The following is a 17,028-nucleotide window of genomic DNA, read 5'->3' on the forward strand; positions in this document are numbered from 1 at the left end:
GTTTGACGTTGTACTTATCGACAAATAAAGTTTTTTTTAATAGGGCCACACTGACAGTGAAGCATTACATTAGTCCAAGTGAAAGCATAGATAGAAAATGGAAATGTCAAGACAATTCCGAATTTATTTTGACTCCCAGATTATTTATAAGACTTGTAACATCTATGTCTTTCAAAGGCAGACAAAACTAAATAACACCTTGAGAAAAAAAACAACACATTGAGGAAGAATACAATTATGACTGGTATTACAAGGGTCATTACAGTTCAGAAGACCCACTGCTGTTAAATCTTCTTAAATCACTGACGTTCATCTGATCATTGATATCGCTGGCATGCCCTCGAAAGTAGCACCACATTCAGAATCCATTGGACAGAGTACGAAATACATTTTCTTACATTGCAGAACACTCTGTATACTGGATCTACTGAACACAACCATGTGAACAGATCTCACATAAACTTGTAATTTTCAAGCCGTTCAATCTCAGTCAACAACTTTGTATACATGTTCATTGTCAATCGTCTTGTTTCAGCAATTTCTTCAACTTGTTAAATTTATTTTTCCCGATTCTGTTCTTTTTCTTCAAAGGGGATTTCCTCTTCTTGGCTCCTTTTTTCTCAAACCGGCTCCCGTCTTTTTTCTCCGCTTTTCCCTCCGTCTTCTTGACCTCCTTCACAGTCTCTCCGTCCATCTTGGCTTTTTTTGGCCCACCTGGACTATCATTCTTCTTGGCTTTCTTTTTGAGAGGCCCTGGGACTTGCTTGCCAACAGCTTTGGCCGGTTTGCCGTTAGCCTGGGGCTTCTGCGGTACCTCTGTCTTCCCTGGAGCTGACTTCTTTGTCTTAACTTTGACTGCTGAATTGGACGGTTTTCCCTCGACAGCCGGAGTAACTTCAGTAGACTGAGCAGGTTCGGTCTCTTCTTCTGCGTCTGGAAGAATTTCAAAAGCACAAGATTATAGAGTTTGTATTATACATGTTACCTTTAATAGAAATGAAAAGTAGAAGGCATAAGTTACTGCTCTACCTTTTTCGGTTGAAGTGGTTGGAACCGTGTTCGAGAACTTCTTCAGCTTGGCAACAAAGAAACCGTCCATGTTCTGAGTGTGAGGGTAGAAACGTCGAGAGAGACGGAGGGACGGATGGAACCGGCGTTCTTTGAACCTAAACAACATATTACCATTAATAAAACATAGGGAGGGAGTAGGCGGAACAGCTTTGAACTCAAACACAAATAGCGTTGTGGTTTTTTTCAGGGCCCCTGTTACCTTGTGAAGCCTTCTTTGCCAAAGTCAAGTCCAGTTGGAACTAGCTTCACATTTCTTTTCTTTAGGGCATAGTCCACTACCCACTCATTCTCCTCCACCTAGTGAGACAAATCGTTTTAATCAATCAGCTCATTTATATGCATTGTGCCTAACCCCACCATTACAGGTCCAGGGTTGGTTACGGAAGAGGTCACTAACCATGATTGAGCATGTGCAGTACACCAGGTAGCCTCCAGTAGGCGAGTCTGAGTTGACCGAGTCGATAGCAGCCAGGAGCAGCTCCTTCTGAAGGTGGGCTAGACGAAGGATGTCAGCTTCATCCTGACAAGACGCAAACAGGAGATATGTTACATTTAGTCATTTAGCAGACGCTCTTATCCAGAGCGACTTACAGTAAGTACAGGGACATTCCCCCCGAGGCAAGTAGGGTGAAGTAGGAAGTAGGCTGACTCCCTGTTAGTCCCAGTTCAAACCTGGGACTTCAAATGTATGATGATGACGTATGTGTCGTGATGTCGTAGGACTTGTACCTTGCTGGTCTTCACAGCAGGGTCTTTGGAGATGACTCCTGTTCCAGAACAAGGGGCATCGAGAAGGACTCTGTCAAAACCTCCCATGACCTGAGAGAAAAAAAAAACATATTTACAAGAAATTAGCAACCACTCGACCGGTGTCAACCTACAAAAACAAGTTTTGTCTCCCAGTTTGCCCCTCGAGTCTCCTCGCACCTTTGGGAACTGCCTGCCGTCGTAGTTACAGACGACAGAGTTGGTGACGCCTAGACGGTGAATGTTGCCCACCACACTCTTTAGTCTGTCAGCGTTGGCATCGTTAGCCACTATCACCCCAGTGTTCCTCATCAGCTGGGCTACAGGAAGCAGGAAGCAGACACACAACACTAGTACATGAGTACACAGCATGCGTGATAAAGATAGGCTGTTCTGCGCGGAGGCACGGTGGAACTCACCCATATATGTGGTCTTGCCTCCGGGAGCAGAGCTCATGTCAAGCACTGACTCCCCCTCCTGGGGAGCAAGCGTCATGACGGGTAGAAAACTAGAGGCTCCCTGCAGCATGTAATGACCAGCCAGGTACTCTGGTGTCGCACCTGAGGTGGACACACGCAAGACAAGAAACAAGGTAAGAAGGGAGAATGGCACACCCAGCAAGACACACCACGGACCCAGTACACGCACACTAAATTACACAGCTGATACTCACCTATAGGTACTCCAGAATCAAAGATGACCAGGCCTACTTTGGACCATTTCCCCAAAGGATCCAGATTCACTCCTCGGTTGATCAAGGCCTGTTGGGGACAAACACGGATGACTCAAGTCTGCCAAACGGATGATGTTCTGCTGTATGTGCACATGCAGTCCCTCTCCAACAAAAGGTAGAAGAAGTTACCTGAGCCAAGTCCCTTCTTCTAGTTTTGAGTGTATTTGTCCTGATGGTGATGGGTCTCTGAATTTCATTGGCCTCTAGAAAATCAATCAGCTACAAAGAAGCAGAACAAATCAAAAACAGATTACTACAACAGCTATTTGACAACAAGAAATGCATGAAATAAAAGCTTTAATATAATGTTATTAAAAGCAGTATAAAGTCTTCCTTTTAGAGAGGATGTGAGCACTAATAAACACACACCTCTGACAATGGGAATATGTCCATCAGTTTCTCGATGAGGAAGTTGTTGTAACTGTAGTACATGCAGAGATCCTTTTTGAGGAGGGAGATGTACTCCGAGCGGTCCTTGCCCTCCTCCCTCTTGGTGGTGAAGTGAGTGAGGACATCCACGTTGTCCTTGATTCTCTGGTGGATCGTTTGTAAATCCAAAGGCAAAACAGCTACACAGAGTAGAGAATCGGTGGTTAGTAGAGACAGCAGTCACACTAGAGAGTGACTAGGCATAGGAATCGCTGATTGTACAGACGCACCTCTGAGACCGTTTATATCAACACTGATCTAAGCTATAATGCATTTATGAATTACAATCATTTAACACACACAAAGACACACAAAGAGACACACAAAGAAATGCACAGAAATGGATCTGAACTTGCAATCTATTGGGTCTGCCGTAAAAGGCTGAGCTCAAAGTATAATCGTACCTTCTTTTTCAGTCTCCTCTGTTCCAGGTAATGTGAATTTGTCCATGTCATCCATGTTGATCTGTACGGTGTCCTCCTCATCCATATCTTCTCCAGCCTTCCCCTCATTATCCTCATCCTCATCACTTTCCCCGGCCATGACTTCTTCCAATTTCTTCTGCTTCCTGGCTGCCCGCTCGATGGGAAGCAGCTGATGGAGGATGGGGGGGAAAGATAAGTAAGGAACACAGGACAGATGTTCAGGGAGACCTTGGGTTTAACTACTTATTGAACGTAACATACCTCCTCTCCATCGCTGTCTGCTTCCCCTGCGCCCTCGCCCTCACTGCTGTCATCCGCCGCACCGTAATCATCCACCATCTCTTCATCATCATCGTCATCATCATCTTCCTCATCCACCTTTAAGCCTTTTTTTGCCCCCTTCTGTCCCGTTTTCTCTTCTACCTCATCTTCATCCTCCTCCTGCTCCCATTGGCTATCGCTGTCTTCCTCTTCTTCCTCAAGCTTGCGTTTTTTCGTGGCAGGCTTCAGCCACTCGCTGTTCTCATCTGTGAATCCTGGTGACGAGAGAAAGGGTTAGGTTAGAGTGCTCAGTCACTGACAGCTGAGTACAGAATGGAAGGCTGGCTTATTCATACTCAGAAATGGATGATCCATGCTTCTTCATTTACCTTTTTTCACCACCTCTTTTTCTTTGACATCTTTGACAGGCTTTTTGGCTACTTGAGTTCTCTTCACAGCACTATAAAAATAATAGGGAAAAAAAAAGTTCAAGACCAAGAATTGTTCATATTGTTAGGCATGTGGTGAGAAGAACATGACAAATTAATCTACGATCTAATTGTAATACATGCTACATACTACATTTACATTTAGTCATTTAGCAGACGCTCTTATCCAGAGCGACTTACAGTAAGTACAGGGACATTCTCCCCAAGGCAAGTAGGGTAAAGTGCCTTGCCCAAGGACACAACATCATTTTGCACGGCCGGGAATCGGACCAACAACCTTCTGATTAATAGCCCGACTCCCTAACCGCTCAGCCATCTGACCCTGCTGCATCCTTACCGTTTCCTAGCCCTGCTCGACTGTCGCTTTGGTGTGGTCTCCTCTGTAAATGAAAACACAAACCTCATGAATCAATACAAAGGAAAATCCAGGTTCTACAACAGAAGACATCCTCTCAGTAAAGCACAAGCGGTAGACGCAGGATTTACATTATACATAATTACGAAGAGGAACAGAATGTCATTCTCACCCTCAGGAAGAAAGTTGGACAGCTCCGTCTCAGCCCCCTTCTGCTTCCTAGACTTGCGTCCTGGTCCCCGCTTCACCCATTTAGTGGGATCCAACTTTCTCCCCATGACAGATGGCTGATAAGGTACCCTGGAGAAAAGATGTATGAGAACACTTAACAATTTAAACTTTTTAGTAGGGGCAGTTGTTTACCAACACATTAAACTAAACTGGTAAACGCAGTCGTTTAGTCCGTCAAAGCAGGCAGCATTTAAAGCTGTCCACGAGGTCTTCAAAATCACTGTACATGTGGCTTCATAATGCACAGTAACTTAAAAGTAATGCTCGAGAGGAATAAATATCCTGTTAATTTTATCTAACGTTATTGTAAAGGTTTAATGGCAAGTTAAACCTTAAAAGTAGTGTTAGCTACCTTTAGCGTGCTGGCTAAACATAATTTAAATGGCGTAGCGTTAGTCAGTAGGTTTGCATGTCATCAATAAAATGCATTCAAATCTACGTACAAACAGCTACGGTACACAAATAATCACACCACTCACCCTTAAGATATTAGTCTACTTTTATTTTATCAATAGACGCAGATAGACCGTTCGCACATGTGGGGTTCCTCTCAACACGTTGATCGTCTGCAAAATTGATAATAGACTTCCGGCGCTTGAGATCTACGAAATGCTACCTCAACATACGTCCCACGCAGTACGCAGTATTCCTGCGCCCATCCATTTCGCAAGCATGGCTGAAAGTATGAGTAACAAACGTGGTTTTGCACATTTAGACGAATATGAACCAAAACCAGCCAAACATCTTCGCACCCTTCACGATCGCATGACTGAGAGACGGCTAGTAGTTGTTCTAGAGGGGGCAACGCTTGAGACTGTGAAGGTATGAAGTTTGGAATCGACTGCATTCAGAATGTTCTCTAGTAGTGTAAACAAGTTGCTTGGTAGCTAGCCTCTATTTCCCTCTTTGGGAAAAAAAATGCTTTGCTGTCAAGCATGACACACGAGCAGTAAATAACTACTTCCTCTGTTTATGTTCTTTGCTCACAGGTTGGGAAAACTTTCGAGCTGCTAAATTGTGACCAACATAAGAGCATGATCATTAAAAGTGGGAGGGATCCGGGCAAGATTAGACCTGATATCACGCATCAGGTATGTCTTCAAAGAGCTTTAAAGACTCCTGTTAATTAACCGGCTCCATTTTCATTTTCGATCTATTGTGTCGTTCTTGAATTCCGCCAGTGTTTGCTGATGCTAATGGACAGCCCGCTAAACAGAGCAGGCCTGCTGCAAGTCTACATCCATACAGAGAGAAACGCCCTGGTAGAGATTAACCCACAGACTCGCATTCCTCGAACCTTCCCCCGCTTCTGTGGCCTCATGGGTAAGGCTAGTGTCCCTGTGTTGTTTATTTCCAGCATATATCAGGGCTCGATGGGAGAAAGTAAGCTTCAAGGATAAGGCACAAGACTAAAACCTCTGTCGTTGGATCTATCCAGTCTTTACTTTCACTTCCATCTCTCACTTCATCTCTTCTTCTACTCCTTCTAGTCCAACTTCTGCACAAGTTGAGCGTGAGGGCGGCCGACGGCCCCCAGCGTCTGCTGAAGCTGATCAAGAACCCCGTATCAGACCACCTGCCCGCTGGATGTCCAAGAATCTGCACCTCCTTCTCCTCAGGGGAGGCTGTGTGCCCCAGGACTGTGGTGCCTGAGGAGGGGCCTGCTACTGTGGTTGTGGGGGCGTTTGCACACGGAGCTGTAAGTTTTGTTCAACTTAACTTTCTGCTGGAAGTTCCAAGCTTAGCTTTAGAAATGAGCTTCTATTGGTGAGCCATGAAGTCCAATATTATACATGGATAACCCTTGACAAATTTCCTTGTGGCAACCTTCCTCTAGTTCATGCAGGAGTGTCCTGTTTGTGTGGTTCACATGCACCTCCTTATTCTCCTCACTCAGGTGAATGTGGACTACACTGAGAAGACCGTTTCCATTAGTAACTACCCCCTCTCTGCTGCACTGACCTGTGCCAAGATGTGCTCTGCCTTTGAGGAGGTATGGGGTGTGTTGTGATGAAGCTACCAAACTGCTGCTCCAGAGGACACAGCAAATACATGGACTTTCATGGATGAGGAAGGGGTTGGCCAGAAATACAGCGCAGACTGTCTGCCTCAGCTATTATGTTCTGTGAGGCATGGATGTGTATGAATAGTGCAACTGACTTGTGTGAAGAAGTACTATTTATTTTGTTACTAGTTGGAACTGGGCTGTTTGAGCAAATACATTTTAATAAGACAGTGGTGAATATAAACATCTTATACTGAATTGACATTTTTTATTTAGCAGGTCTTGTATATACAGTAATAATAAACTGTATGATAAGGTTGATAAATCAGATTGATTTGTGATCCTTGAAAGAATGAATGTCTTGAGCTGTGTTATAAAAAGTCACATTTCACTTCACAAAACATTTAATGAAATATACACCATAGTATATACATGTAAAATATAATTACACCGATTATGGCAAGGACAACGGTATGATGAAAAACAATGTGATGTTAAAATAGTTAATCTACCAGAGGTCTGTATCGTCAGTCCAAGCCCACAAGGAACTGTTTCCCTTGGTTGCTGTTCTCCGTTTCTCTGGGTGATGGAGTCCGTTTCTCTGGGTGATGTAGTCCGTTTCTCTGGGTGTTGTGGTGCTTTTATAGACGCCTTGATAAGTCTTTTTCACCGTCTTTATCGCTGTCTTCTGTGATTTGCTTTAGGGCGTGACTTGGTTCCCTTCCCTGCTGGTTTAGGTGACTTCCTAGCTGGTTTAGGTGACTTCCTTGCTGGTTTAGGTGACTTCCCTGCTGGTTTAGGTGACTTCCCTGTTGGTTTGGGTGACTTCCTAGCTGGTTCAGGTGACTTCCCTGCTGGTTTGCCTGTTTTAGCACCTGGTCTTGCAGCCTGTCCTTTTGGTTTCAAGGTTCCTTTCTCATCTGCAGACTTGGCGCCTGTTTTATGTCTTGTGGCTCTTTTTATATTCTTTCCCCCTGACAATTTCTAGAATACGGTAAACATTTTGTTAAATTCTAAATCTAAATCATTCTAGAATTCTAAATTCTAAAATGCACATTTCATACTTTAGGTAAAATTGCTAATTCATCATCAGCTGTAACATGTCAAATGATTACAAAAAAAAAGTATTGAAGAAGCATTTGTTCTTTACCTTTTTGTTGAGCTTGAATGAACCTGATGCTCCAGTTCCTGTGGTCTGCACCAGAGTCTCTTTCCTCACCAGACCCTTCACTGCTAAGTTAACACGGGTGTTGTTCTTGCTGACATCGTAACCACCAGCTGCCAAGGCGTGCTTGAGCTCCACCATGGAGATACCCCCGCGGTGCTTACACTGAGAGACCACCCGAAGTATCAGTTGGGACACCCTGGGCAAACATGATCCTGTCTTCGCTTCGCTCGGTTCAGCCTGTACCTGGTACTTGAAAAGCCGGACTGGAGTCGCTACGTGCAGGGTAATGATGCATTTAGTTGATTATGAAATATTCATGACTTAAGCTAGGCCTAAATAAAAACTCAAAATTGCACCTAATTGATCTGCTAGCTGTCTAGGCAACTATAGGTAGAATCTAAAAACATTAGCTTAAAGTTTAAACAAATGTTTTATTGTTTAATGTTTAAGTTAAACATTAAACAATGGCCGGTTAGACAGTAAGCTAGGCTACTGTACTAGGTTAGTTGCCTACAGTAGGCCTAACGTTAGCTCTTCTACTGTAACAATACTTACATGGCAACGGTTCTTTTTCTTTTCCTGTGACATTTGTCTTCTCTTGAATTGCACGTTTTAGTAACTGACCCAACCGTCGAGCTCCAGCCTTTCCTAGGCCCCGACCGCCTGGAGATTTCACTGTCTTTGGTTGCTTTGCCAACCAAGGTGATTTGACGGAACTTTTCACCTGTGGTTTAGCTGGGGTGTTGACACTTTGTTTTGACGACTTTTGTTTAGGTTTAACTTTGTGTTTCCTTGAATGGATTATTGTTTCCTTCAATTTAATATTTACTCTCTTTTTCCCATTCGTTCTATTTTTCTCTTTCGGCATTTCTTCTGAGATTGATAAAAAAAGAGAGAAAATCAAGTCAGTAAGGAGTATCCGGAACTTGACCTGCCTCTATTGGTCCTACAATAATTTAAAGTAGGCCTAAACTAATTTAGATCAATGTAGCTATTTTTTGTAACTTCCAGCTACAACTGAGGCCTTTTCACGTTTTATTCGAGTTTATTAATTTAGAATTGTTATTATTCGTAAATTCTAACTGCCAACGGCTGTTCGAGAAGGTTGGCAAGTTCTAACGTTTTCGCTGAAAAAGTGAAACAAAAATGTTTGTTACCTAGCTTAAAATGATTACATTATTACATTATTTACGTTCAATTTAGGTCGGAATCACAATCCTTAAGGAATCTCAAAATACATGCATTAACAGTAACTACAATAAAATCAATTTTTATTTACTTTATTTTTGGGAAAATAGAAACAAACAACTACAAATTTGCACAAATATTTACATTTTACTTAAACGCCTTTAAAAAAATAAAATTAATAATAATTGAATTATTTCAGCTTCAAATGTTTTTGTTTTCAGTGCCTAGAATTCAGTGCCTATTAAAATTCAAAACATTCTGTCACTGATTAAGGCTAGCCTACTTCCATCAACATTCTGTGCGGCTAGTCTGCATAGATGACCTATGCGTTTCATGAGATCGTAATCTACCATAACTGTAGTAGGCCTAGTTTATATCCTCATGAACAACAGGCTTGACCACTAACTCCTCAGCGGCCACTTGACGGGCGATCTTCATTGGAACTTGAAGCTCTATAACATTGTATGTCTTCTAATGTCTTTGCTAGTCACCTCAGCAGGTGTTTGTTAAATTCTGTTGTGGTTTGTCGGGGCAGGTCATGGTCGTTGGGCAGAGTTCAGAGTTTGTACATAAAACAGTCACCAGGAAGGAAGGCTCAAAAGGCATGAACTCACTATATGGGTCCGAGTCACAGTTAATCTGAAAGATGATGGAAACAAGAAATCAATGTCAGTAGGCTAAGCATTTATACAAAGTAATACATCATCAAACTAAGTATTTTTTATCCAAGGGCAATGTGATATTTGAGCTAAGTTTCGTAGGGCCTATTCAGTTGAAAGTTCACGAAAAACGATGGTTGTCGGGATTAGACATTGTTGTTTACCTGAGTGAATGAGGTGAGAAACAGGTGAGTGTGTGAAAGACCCGATAGAGATAAATCATCAGGTCGCTGCTTCAGATTTAGATGATAAGCCTTACAACAAGATGGAGATTGAGATGGGGGGGGGGGTACATGTCAGTATATTTATAATACTCACGCAGGTTGATTTTAAGGAAAGAGACCACAAAAGGAGGTCATAAAACAGTAGTCCTTAGAACGGACCTGCATCGCCACCTGCAGGGCGGAGTACTGCACCCACATCTCCTGCCGTTGGGCTGAGGAGAGCGAGTAAGCGCCCACTCTCCCCGCGCCCTCTGTCACTCGGACGTACTGCTCCCACACACAGTCCCCCACTGTCTGGATGCTCTCACTCTGAGAATGGACTGTAAACATAACACAGCATGCACATGCGCACAGTTGACAGAGTACAGCTCTGGTAAAAAAAATCCAGACCACCGCACCTTTTTCTTTAATTTTTTTTAAGTTGAGATGGACAATTTTGAGTCAGGAACAGAAAGGTGTTTATGAAAGAAAAAAGGTGCAGCTGTCTCTTCATTTTTTCCAGAGCTGTATGAATGAGTTGATGAATGTGTATCGATGATGATGGGAGGAATGGTGACGGTTGTCCTTACTGTCTGGCAGAAGGAGATGAAGGATGTCTTTGGCAATCAAAGAACCTAAAACCCCGTAGTTAACAGCTCGGGGATACGTAGGGTGGAAGAGAGGTGGTACAAACATTCCTATGGGAAATACCAGATCCTCCCCAGAGATAAATAAAGTGATTGACAAACTGGAGGAAGAAGAAGATATAAAGATAATTATAAACAAATTGGTCTAGATCATTTCAGATACCCGTTGTGAGAATACAACTCCCGTTGTCAGATCCTTAATGATGCCTACAAACTCTCCAAAGACAAAGGTAAGATTACTTTAACGATGGATCTCTCATTAGGCAGGCCGGAAAGAGTCACGACAATGAAAAATAAAAAAGGGTTGACTAGGATTTGTTAGCTCGACGTCGGATCATGTCACCAATCCACAACAGAGTGGCTAGCATGAGTGAGAAACATCTCTCTTCAGAGAGCTTAAACACAGTTGCTGGACATGTTCAAACACAGTGGTCAGTACACAGATACACTAGAACGTTCAGCAGGTGAAGTGGTCGTCAATTACATTAGTCCCAGTTTGTACCTGTTTTGCCTTACTGTCTCCTAACTGTCTGGGCTGTGTGCTATATTGTGCTCAGAGAGAGGCCTCGCTGCAGGACCTCTTGACCTCACAGAGACTCAGGCTGCTCATGTACACAGAGAATCTGCCCTTATAATTACTCACTTATTTTCCTCTGTCTTGGAGAAAAGGTTGATGCGTTTCTTCTGCTGAAGGGAGAGGGACTGGACATAGTTGGAGAAGTAGTCATGTTCCCTGATTGTCACCTGGAAGTAACAGAGAGACCAGTATCACATCAAGTAACAGGCTGCTAGAAGCAGACAGCTGGTATGTTATTCTACCTTTGAGAACATTTGGTCTAGTTCTGTGTCATGGAGGATGGCTCCTTTAGATGACAATCTTGGAGTTAAAGACCAAACCTGGACAGACACAAATATTTACTTTTCTTCTTACATTTTATTGTACTACTAGAAACTGACAAGAAGTTAAATATTTGTTTGACCTTATTTACAACAGACTGGCGAGATTCCTCATCCCTCCATTTGAGGTTTGCCAGTTTGGACTTCAAGGAGGAAAATATATTCTCAGTCATCTCCTCCATCTGTATAAAAACATTTTGGCACTCTAGGAAAGATCATGACCATATTTTTTTAAATAATTGTGTAAGTGTGTCACCCTCACTTCTCTGTGAGCGGTCGTCTTGTGAAGAAGGCGTGTGAGCACAGTATCAAAGCCTTTCTCCGTCTCCAGAACACACTGCCTCCAGCGAGGGACTTTCTGCTTGAGGTCACCAGATCGGAAACAAATCCTTAATCCAACAACCCCAACCACTTCAATACAAAATGTGAATACTAACAAATTCTGCCATAACTCTACCGACAAAACCAAGTAACGTTCTTCTTCAAACCTTCTCAATGTGCCCGCGAGCCAATGAGAAATTCCTGTCCGTCTCAGAAAACCTGGAATCCAAGGCAGGTACAAAGGTCTGCAGCAGAGACAGGATCATGTAGGTGTGAATTGGGCCACTGAAGCAAAAGACAGGAAAAACAAAAGATGATAAGTTACTTTAATATGTAGCGGAGGTAGTTAACACAGTGTAGCTATTCATTTAGGATGAGTAACGTTTGACAGTCTCCAGACAGTTTATTATTAGACTACTTACCTGGCACTCAGTTCATGTTTGTTGAGCCATCTGCCAATGATGCGAGACATTTGAATAATGTAAGGGACGTTGTGCAGTAAGACTTGATCCAATTGGCTGACTGGGTATGGATGGAAGGCAGCCTGCAGACAGCCCAGCCAATCGATAGCAGGGGCCAAGGTCTGTGTGAATGAGAACGAGGAAGAAAAAAGAATGAGTGACAGTGTATGCAGGTAAACCAGAAGAGTGTGTGTGTGTGTGTGTACCTGCAGCTCTCTGATGGTCTTGCGCTGGTACAGCATCCCTAGCTGCAGGCGGTGGTGTAGAGGGGCAGCGGTTACTGCGAGCTCCGAGGACAGGGAGATGAACAGGCCCACGTGGAGATTACTGCTGATGGGGGCAGAGCCCAGCAGAGCCAGGTACTTCTGACACAACACCAGGAATGGACGCAAAGTCTGGGGGAAGGACAGAGAGGGTGGGGGGAGGGGGGGGGATGGGGGTTTGAGGATAAACTAAAGTATCTGGGATGGCGTTGAATGTCAGGATGGAGGAATTGTTCTTCTGTCTCGTGTGCCGCTAGCGTGATCCTTCAGTCACCTGAGTGTTTGCTTTTGACTTTTGCATCTTTTTGCTCCATTCGATGGGAATCTGGAAATCAGGCTGGTCAATCTGACAAACAAATAGCTTTTAACCATTGTTGTTATTTTGCTAATGGTGTCATTGTAACCCACCCCAAATAAACCTGTTTACATCACTACTATTTCACACATGATGTAATACCACTGTGAGGAAACGGTGTCTTTGTTCCAGCCTCTCAGACCTGGATGTATGTCCTGTTGCTCCTTGGATCTACGTCGTTGGGGTCCTTGCCTACATAGAGGCTGAAGAACGGGAAAGTGACATAGTCCCTCATCAACAGAGAGAGCGTGGAGTTAAAGTCAGTCTGATTCCACGCACCCCACACTCCCCAACCACCGAGCTGAGGAAAGAGGGATGGGACAATGGAGGGAGGGAGGGCAAGAAAGCATGGACGTCTGCATAGGAACACACATAAAAACTTGTTAAAACAGGGGGGGGGGGCAGTGTCCTGTAGTGTTTCACCTTCTGGATGATTCTAAGAAAGGGTTCTGCTCCGGCGCTCTCAGTGGGTCCCTCCTCCATACAGGAGCGATAAAACCCCCGGGCTTTCTGCACGGCTGGGCTGCCAGGTCCGGACCCATCCTCCATTTCTGTAAAAACAGTCAAAAGTCTCAAATAAAATGTGAAGACTCATCTGATCAGTCACAATCCACATGCATTCGTCGGAGGTGAATAGCAAATCACAATATAGATTAGGTAAATACCCAGAACGGCCTTCAGTGACTGCAGCAGAGCAGTCTGTCTGTCCAGCATTCTGTCGATCATCTCTTCCTCCTTTCTGTCCGTCTGTCTCTCCTTCCGTCCTCTCCCTTGCCTGCCAGCAACTGCATCCCTCTTTCTCTCAACCTGCAGGTGTGGAGGGAGCCCCTTGCCTCTCTGTCTCCCTCTGTTGGTTAGAGAGGACCCGTCTGACCCACAGGTGAACAGGAAGTAGTCACAAGGCTGGGTGAAAGGGTCAACGGACAGGGCCAGACGAGCAGAGGCCTCCTGGCAAGCAGGGGTCAGGCATGGGAACACGGCTGGAAGAGAAGAGGAAGGGTGTTGTGGGTGGGAAGTGTTTACAGTTTGTGTGTCACTGTGTCTGTGTGTTTGCGTACCTGGGTTAGGGTTATCAGCCTTTTTGACCTCTGTGCCAACTGCTGCGAGGTGCTGCTGGGAGTAATAGGCCAGGCCCAAAACCGAGGTGCAGAGGGAGGACCCCAACAGGAAGAGGAGGAGTCTGGAGAACACCCTGGTTTTCACCTCCTCTTCAGGCTGGGGAACAGTCTGTGGCTGGACCTGGGGGCTGGGCTTGGGTTCAGAGAGGGTCTGGGGCTGGGCCTTGGGGCTGGGCTTGGGGCTGGGCTGGGGCTCAGAGAGGACCTGGGCCTGGAGCTGGGGGCTGGGCTGGGGTTCAGAGAGGTTCTGGAGCTGGGGGCTGGGCTGGGGTTCAGAGAGGACCTGGAGCTGGGCCTGGGGGCTGGGCTGGGGTTCAGAGAGGACCTGGAGCTGGGGGCTGGGCTGAGGTTCAGAGAGGACCTGGAGCTGGGCCTGGGGGCTGGGCTGGGGTTCAGAGAGGACCTGGAGCTGGAGCTGGGGGCTGGGCTGGGGTTCAGAGAGGACCTGGAGCTGGGCCTGGGGGCTGGGCTGGGGTTCAGAGAGGACCTGGAGCTGGGGGCTGGGCTGGGGTTCAGAGAGGTTCTGGAGCTGGGGGCTGGGCTGGGGTTCAGAGAGGTTCTGGAGCTGGGGGCTGGGCTGGGGTTCAGAGAGGGCCTGGTGCTGAAACTGTGGCTGGGAAAGAAGCTGGAACTGGGCCTGTATTGCGACACAGAAAGGTATGTTTCTTTTTTTAATTAACTACTTTTTTTAACAATAAATATAAGGAGTTTGATGTCAGCTGTAATATTACAGTAGTCCAGCTCATCTACTTTCTTTATCTGAGACTATGAAAGTAATTGCCAAGAGTCAGTTAAAATATGTTTATGGTTAATCCAAAATAATTTATTTCCATAGTTACTATTTTCTAACGATGCAAAGTTCGCATGACAACTGTATAGTTCATACCTGAGGCTCAGGCTGGATCCCAATCATGTTCTTCTTCTTTCTTCTTGCTCTTAACTTCTGCCTTCAGCGTGTTGCATCCACTGATGGTTTTTCTTTGATGTTCTCCCTCAAATATGGAGGCACCTCTCCCTCCCTCGGTCAGCTAGCTGACATCTCAGCTCTCTATCTCTCTTCATCACTCACTTCTCTCCTCCTCTGACATTCTGATAAAGAGAGTGGCTCAGTGCTCTCAGCACCAATAAGTCAGTGGTACGACAGTCTTATTATGGGATGGGCAGGATCTGCTGTGTGTGTGCATTCAACAGATAGGGATGTCTGGGAATCCCTTTCAACGTTCACCACAAATGATTTTGACTTTTACTCAGAGACCTACCTTTTTCTGTATGCCAACTTTACAGAAAGCCACAAGTCAAGCAAAGAGAATACACACAGGCATACATCTGTAGTGCGTACATGTCCTGCTCCAAAGTCGTCACTATCAGTGCAACATAGGGCTGGTATGAACTGATAGAGGTTGCTCGGACATGTTGTACACGTGACTGAGGACAGAAGAGGTTCCATGTCGCGAAACTGTCACATGGAGAGGCCACAGGGAGAGAGAGAGGCCAAAGAAAGAGAGGCCAGAGAGAGAGAGGCCAAAGAGAGGCCAGAGAGAGAGAGGGAAAACACAAGAGTAAAAAGAAACCTGCTAAGGAGACAATGTTGTTTTCGATTGTGTATTTTATATATTACAGTTTTCATAAAAAGGTGGAATTATCACAAACTAACCAACTGGTTTAGAGGAAGGACAACAACCGTTTTGGCAATTAGCAATTTGTTTATTATTTTGAGTACAGTAAAATGAGAAGAGAAACAAACATAAGGTCAATAATGTTTGCATGTTTTGGAACATATACTGTACACTGTCACACTATCATAATTGAGGGATTTATATAAGAACATTATGAAAAAACAAGGCAATAATCATACATGACAATTAAATTAATGTGGGAGGAAAATGGAGAAGGCATTATCATCATCACTGTCATACTGAGCACTGGTGATGGAGGCATGGTCACAAGGGAGAAATAGTTTGTGCAAATAAAAAAACAGAGATAATACTTAAGATTGAAGAACATAAACATAAACATCATCATCATCACAGCTTACATGCCGAGTCACATCTGGCCACCTGGTTTTGGATGTCGTGTTGGTTTTTGTTTAACTGTTGTGCAAGGCGGTGGTCAAATTCATAAGAACAAATGTGTTTGTGGGAAGGAGTGTTGCTATGGGTAACACCAACCTAAAGACAACAGTGGGATATTATCTTGGAAAAGGACCGCATGCAAACCAACAAAGTCAAAAGAGTCATAATCGATGTAACACAGTACTGGAAGATTATAAGTAGAATAATTCAAAATATAACAAATACCAAGACACTATTATACACTAGAAGAGTTATGGCAAAATAGTGGTATTCATTGAAGACTGATATACCAGGTACAACACACACACACCAAATGAAAGAGATGTAAAAAAAAGTTTTTAAGTGAATGCCACGTAAAAGGAATAGGAAGTGTGAACACTAAAGGCCTGCAGTATTAGGTGTTTTCACATGACCCTTCAGTCAGTAACCTGTACTTTGCAGAAGCATCTGAAGCTGCTATTACGTTCCTGCTCTCTGTAGTGGCTGATTGGTTTTATACGTGTGTGGCTATAATACTTAGAATCCTTGTTCATTTCAGGTTTAGAGCATTGTTCAGAGAGCTACGACAGCAAAAAGAAATAACACAAAGCATTTACAGTTGGAGGGTGTGTACTTACACTTAAAGTAGCAACATTCTGTATCAACCTTACTGAAACAGCTCGATTCAGCTCTGGAACACATTGAAACCACAGCACCTTTTCTCTTCATTTTTTTTTTTTAAGTTGAGAAGGATCATTTTAAGTGAGGAACAGATGGGTCAAATTTGCAGTGGCTTTTTAAATTTCACCCTTTTGTTCCTCACTCAAAACTGTCCTTCTCAACGTTTTTTTTATTTTTATTGTATTTTTAATTTTATGAAAGCAAAAGGTGCAGAGGTCTCTCAATGTTTTCCAGTGCTGTAAATTGTTTGCAGTCACAGTGAATGACTGAGACACCAAGACACGTCTTTCTGTAAAACGTTTGAACAAGA

At 44.1% G+C, this 17,028-nt stretch overlaps 5 protein-coding genes across 5 annotated transcripts in view; 1 reads left to right on the forward strand and 4 right to left on the reverse strand.

The window, feature by feature from the left end:
• Nucleotides 1-91: 91 nt before the first annotated feature.
• On the reverse strand, nucleotides 92-5,282 carry nop2 (NOP2 nucleolar protein homolog (yeast)). Its single transcript, XM_047030664.1, has 16 exons — nucleotides 5,181-5,282; nucleotides 4,643-4,770; nucleotides 4,453-4,495; nucleotides 4,056-4,126; nucleotides 3,667-3,941; nucleotides 3,385-3,574; nucleotides 2,921-3,120; nucleotides 2,681-2,770; nucleotides 2,492-2,579; nucleotides 2,238-2,378; nucleotides 1,999-2,138; nucleotides 1,801-1,890; nucleotides 1,469-1,591; nucleotides 1,271-1,368; nucleotides 1,030-1,166; nucleotides 92-933 (listed from the first exon to the last, which is right to left on the reverse strand). The coding sequence occupies exons 2-16, from the start codon at nucleotides 4,746-4,748 to the stop codon at nucleotides 518-520; spliced, it is 2,208 nt and encodes a 735-aa protein (XP_046886620.1). The 5' UTR covers nucleotides 4,749-4,770; nucleotides 5,181-5,282; the 3' UTR covers nucleotides 92-517.
• A 47-nt stretch (nucleotides 5,283-5,329) lies between these two features.
• emg1 (EMG1 N1-specific pseudouridine methyltransferase) lies at nucleotides 5,330-7,098 on the forward strand. Its single transcript, XM_047030687.1, has 5 exons — nucleotides 5,330-5,523; nucleotides 5,691-5,792; nucleotides 5,883-6,024; nucleotides 6,192-6,400; nucleotides 6,599-7,098. Exons 1-5 carry the CDS (start codon nucleotides 5,374-5,376, stop codon nucleotides 6,710-6,712), a joined length of 717 nt encoding a protein of 238 aa, XP_046886643.1. The 5' UTR covers nucleotides 5,330-5,373; the 3' UTR covers nucleotides 6,713-7,098.
• Nucleotides 7,099-7,154: 56 nt separating this feature from the next.
• Nucleotides 7,155-9,055, reverse strand: LOC124474498 (histone H1-like). Its single transcript, XM_047030679.1, has 3 exons — nucleotides 8,430-9,055; nucleotides 7,857-8,146; nucleotides 7,155-7,690 (listed from the first exon to the last, which is right to left on the reverse strand). The coding sequence occupies exons 1-3, from the start codon at nucleotides 8,740-8,742 to the stop codon at nucleotides 7,382-7,384; spliced, it is 912 nt and encodes a 303-aa protein (XP_046886635.1). The 5' UTR covers nucleotides 8,743-9,055; the 3' UTR covers nucleotides 7,155-7,381.
• Nucleotides 9,056-9,553: 498 nt separating this feature from the next.
• kel (Kell metallo-endopeptidase (Kell blood group)) lies at nucleotides 9,554-14,899 on the reverse strand. The gene is made up of 17 exons (XM_047033523.1): nucleotides 14,873-14,899; nucleotides 13,927-14,623; nucleotides 13,534-13,848; nucleotides 13,292-13,419; nucleotides 13,011-13,169; nucleotides 12,788-12,859; nucleotides 12,457-12,645; nucleotides 12,212-12,372; nucleotides 11,957-12,074; nucleotides 11,731-11,829; nucleotides 11,552-11,650; nucleotides 11,391-11,468; nucleotides 11,215-11,315; nucleotides 10,515-10,672; nucleotides 10,105-10,265; nucleotides 9,886-9,975; nucleotides 9,554-9,701 (listed from the first exon to the last, which is right to left on the reverse strand). Exons 1-17 carry the CDS (start codon nucleotides 14,897-14,899, stop codon nucleotides 9,555-9,557), a joined length of 2,799 nt encoding a protein of 932 aa, XP_046889479.1. The 3' UTR covers nucleotide 9,554.
• A 770-nt stretch (nucleotides 14,900-15,669) lies between these two features.
• zyx (zyxin) overlaps nucleotides 15,670-17,028 on the reverse strand; it is a 5,856-nt gene continuing 4,497 nt past the window's right edge. Inside the window, exon 8 of the mRNA XM_047033534.1 lies at nucleotides 15,670-17,028. This exon is cut by the window's right edge and continues 1,381 nt beyond it. The gene's annotated coding sequence lies outside the window, so the exon portion shown is untranslated.

Source organism: Hypomesus transpacificus, chromosome 2, assembly GCF_021917145.1.
Source record: "Hypomesus transpacificus isolate Combined female chromosome 2, fHypTra1, whole genome shotgun sequence".
Classification (NCBI taxonomy): Eukaryota; Metazoa; Chordata; class Actinopteri; order Osmeriformes; family Osmeridae; genus Hypomesus; species Hypomesus transpacificus.

What these genes read in the sequence shown, in the direction of transcription:
- nop2 (XM_047030664.1), bottom strand. Translation starts at nt 4,748, where the DNA reads ATGGGGAGAAAGTTGGATCCCACTAAATGGGTGAAGCGGGGACCAGGA. An exon ending in ACGGCAGGCAGTTCCCAAAG is followed by an intron (nt 1,891 to 1,998) that starts GTGCGAGGAGAC and finishes TTTTTCTCTCAG; the next exon opens with GTCATGGGAGGTTTTGACAG. An exon ending in GGCAAAGAAGGCTTCACAAG is followed by an intron (nt 1,167 to 1,270) that starts GTAACAGGGGCC and finishes TATGTTGTTTAG; the next exon opens with GTTCAAAGAACGCCGGTTCC.
- emg1 (XM_047030687.1), top strand. Translation starts at nt 5,374, where the DNA reads ATGGCTGAAAGTATGAGTAACAAACGTGGTTTTGCACATTTAGACGAA. An exon ending in CAACGCTTGAGACTGTGAAG is followed by an intron (nt 5,524 to 5,690) that starts GTATGAAGTTTG and finishes CTTTGCTCACAG; the next exon opens with GTTGGGAAAACTTTCGAGCT. An exon ending in CCGCTTCTGTGGCCTCATGG is followed by an intron (nt 6,025 to 6,191) that starts GTAAGGCTAGTG and finishes TACTCCTTCTAG; the next exon opens with TCCAACTTCTGCACAAGTTG.
- LOC124474498 (XM_047030679.1), bottom strand. Translation starts at nt 8,742, where the DNA reads ATGCCGAAAGAGAAAAATAGAACGAATGGGAAAAAGAGAGTAAATATT. An exon ending in AGAAAAAGAACCGTTGCCAT is followed by an intron (nt 8,147 to 8,429) that starts GTAAGTATTGTT and finishes CCCTGCACGTAG; the next exon opens with CGACTCCAGTCCGGCTTTTC. An exon ending in CATTCAAGCTCAACAAAAAG is followed by an intron (nt 7,691 to 7,856) that starts GTAAAGAACAAA and finishes ACCGTATTCTAG; the next exon opens with AAATTGTCAGGGGGAAAGAA.
- kel (XM_047033523.1), bottom strand. Translation starts at nt 14,899, where the DNA reads ATGATTGGGATCCAGCCTGAGCCTCAG. An exon ending in GTCACTGAAGGCCGTTCTGG is followed by an intron (nt 13,420 to 13,533) that starts GTATTTACCTAA and finishes CTGTTTTTACAG; the next exon opens with AAATGGAGGATGGGTCCGGA. An exon ending in CCCTGCAGGTGGCGATGCAG is followed by an intron (nt 9,976 to 10,104) that starts GTCCGTTCTAAG and finishes TCTTGTTGTAAG; the next exon opens with GCTTATCATCTAAATCTGAA.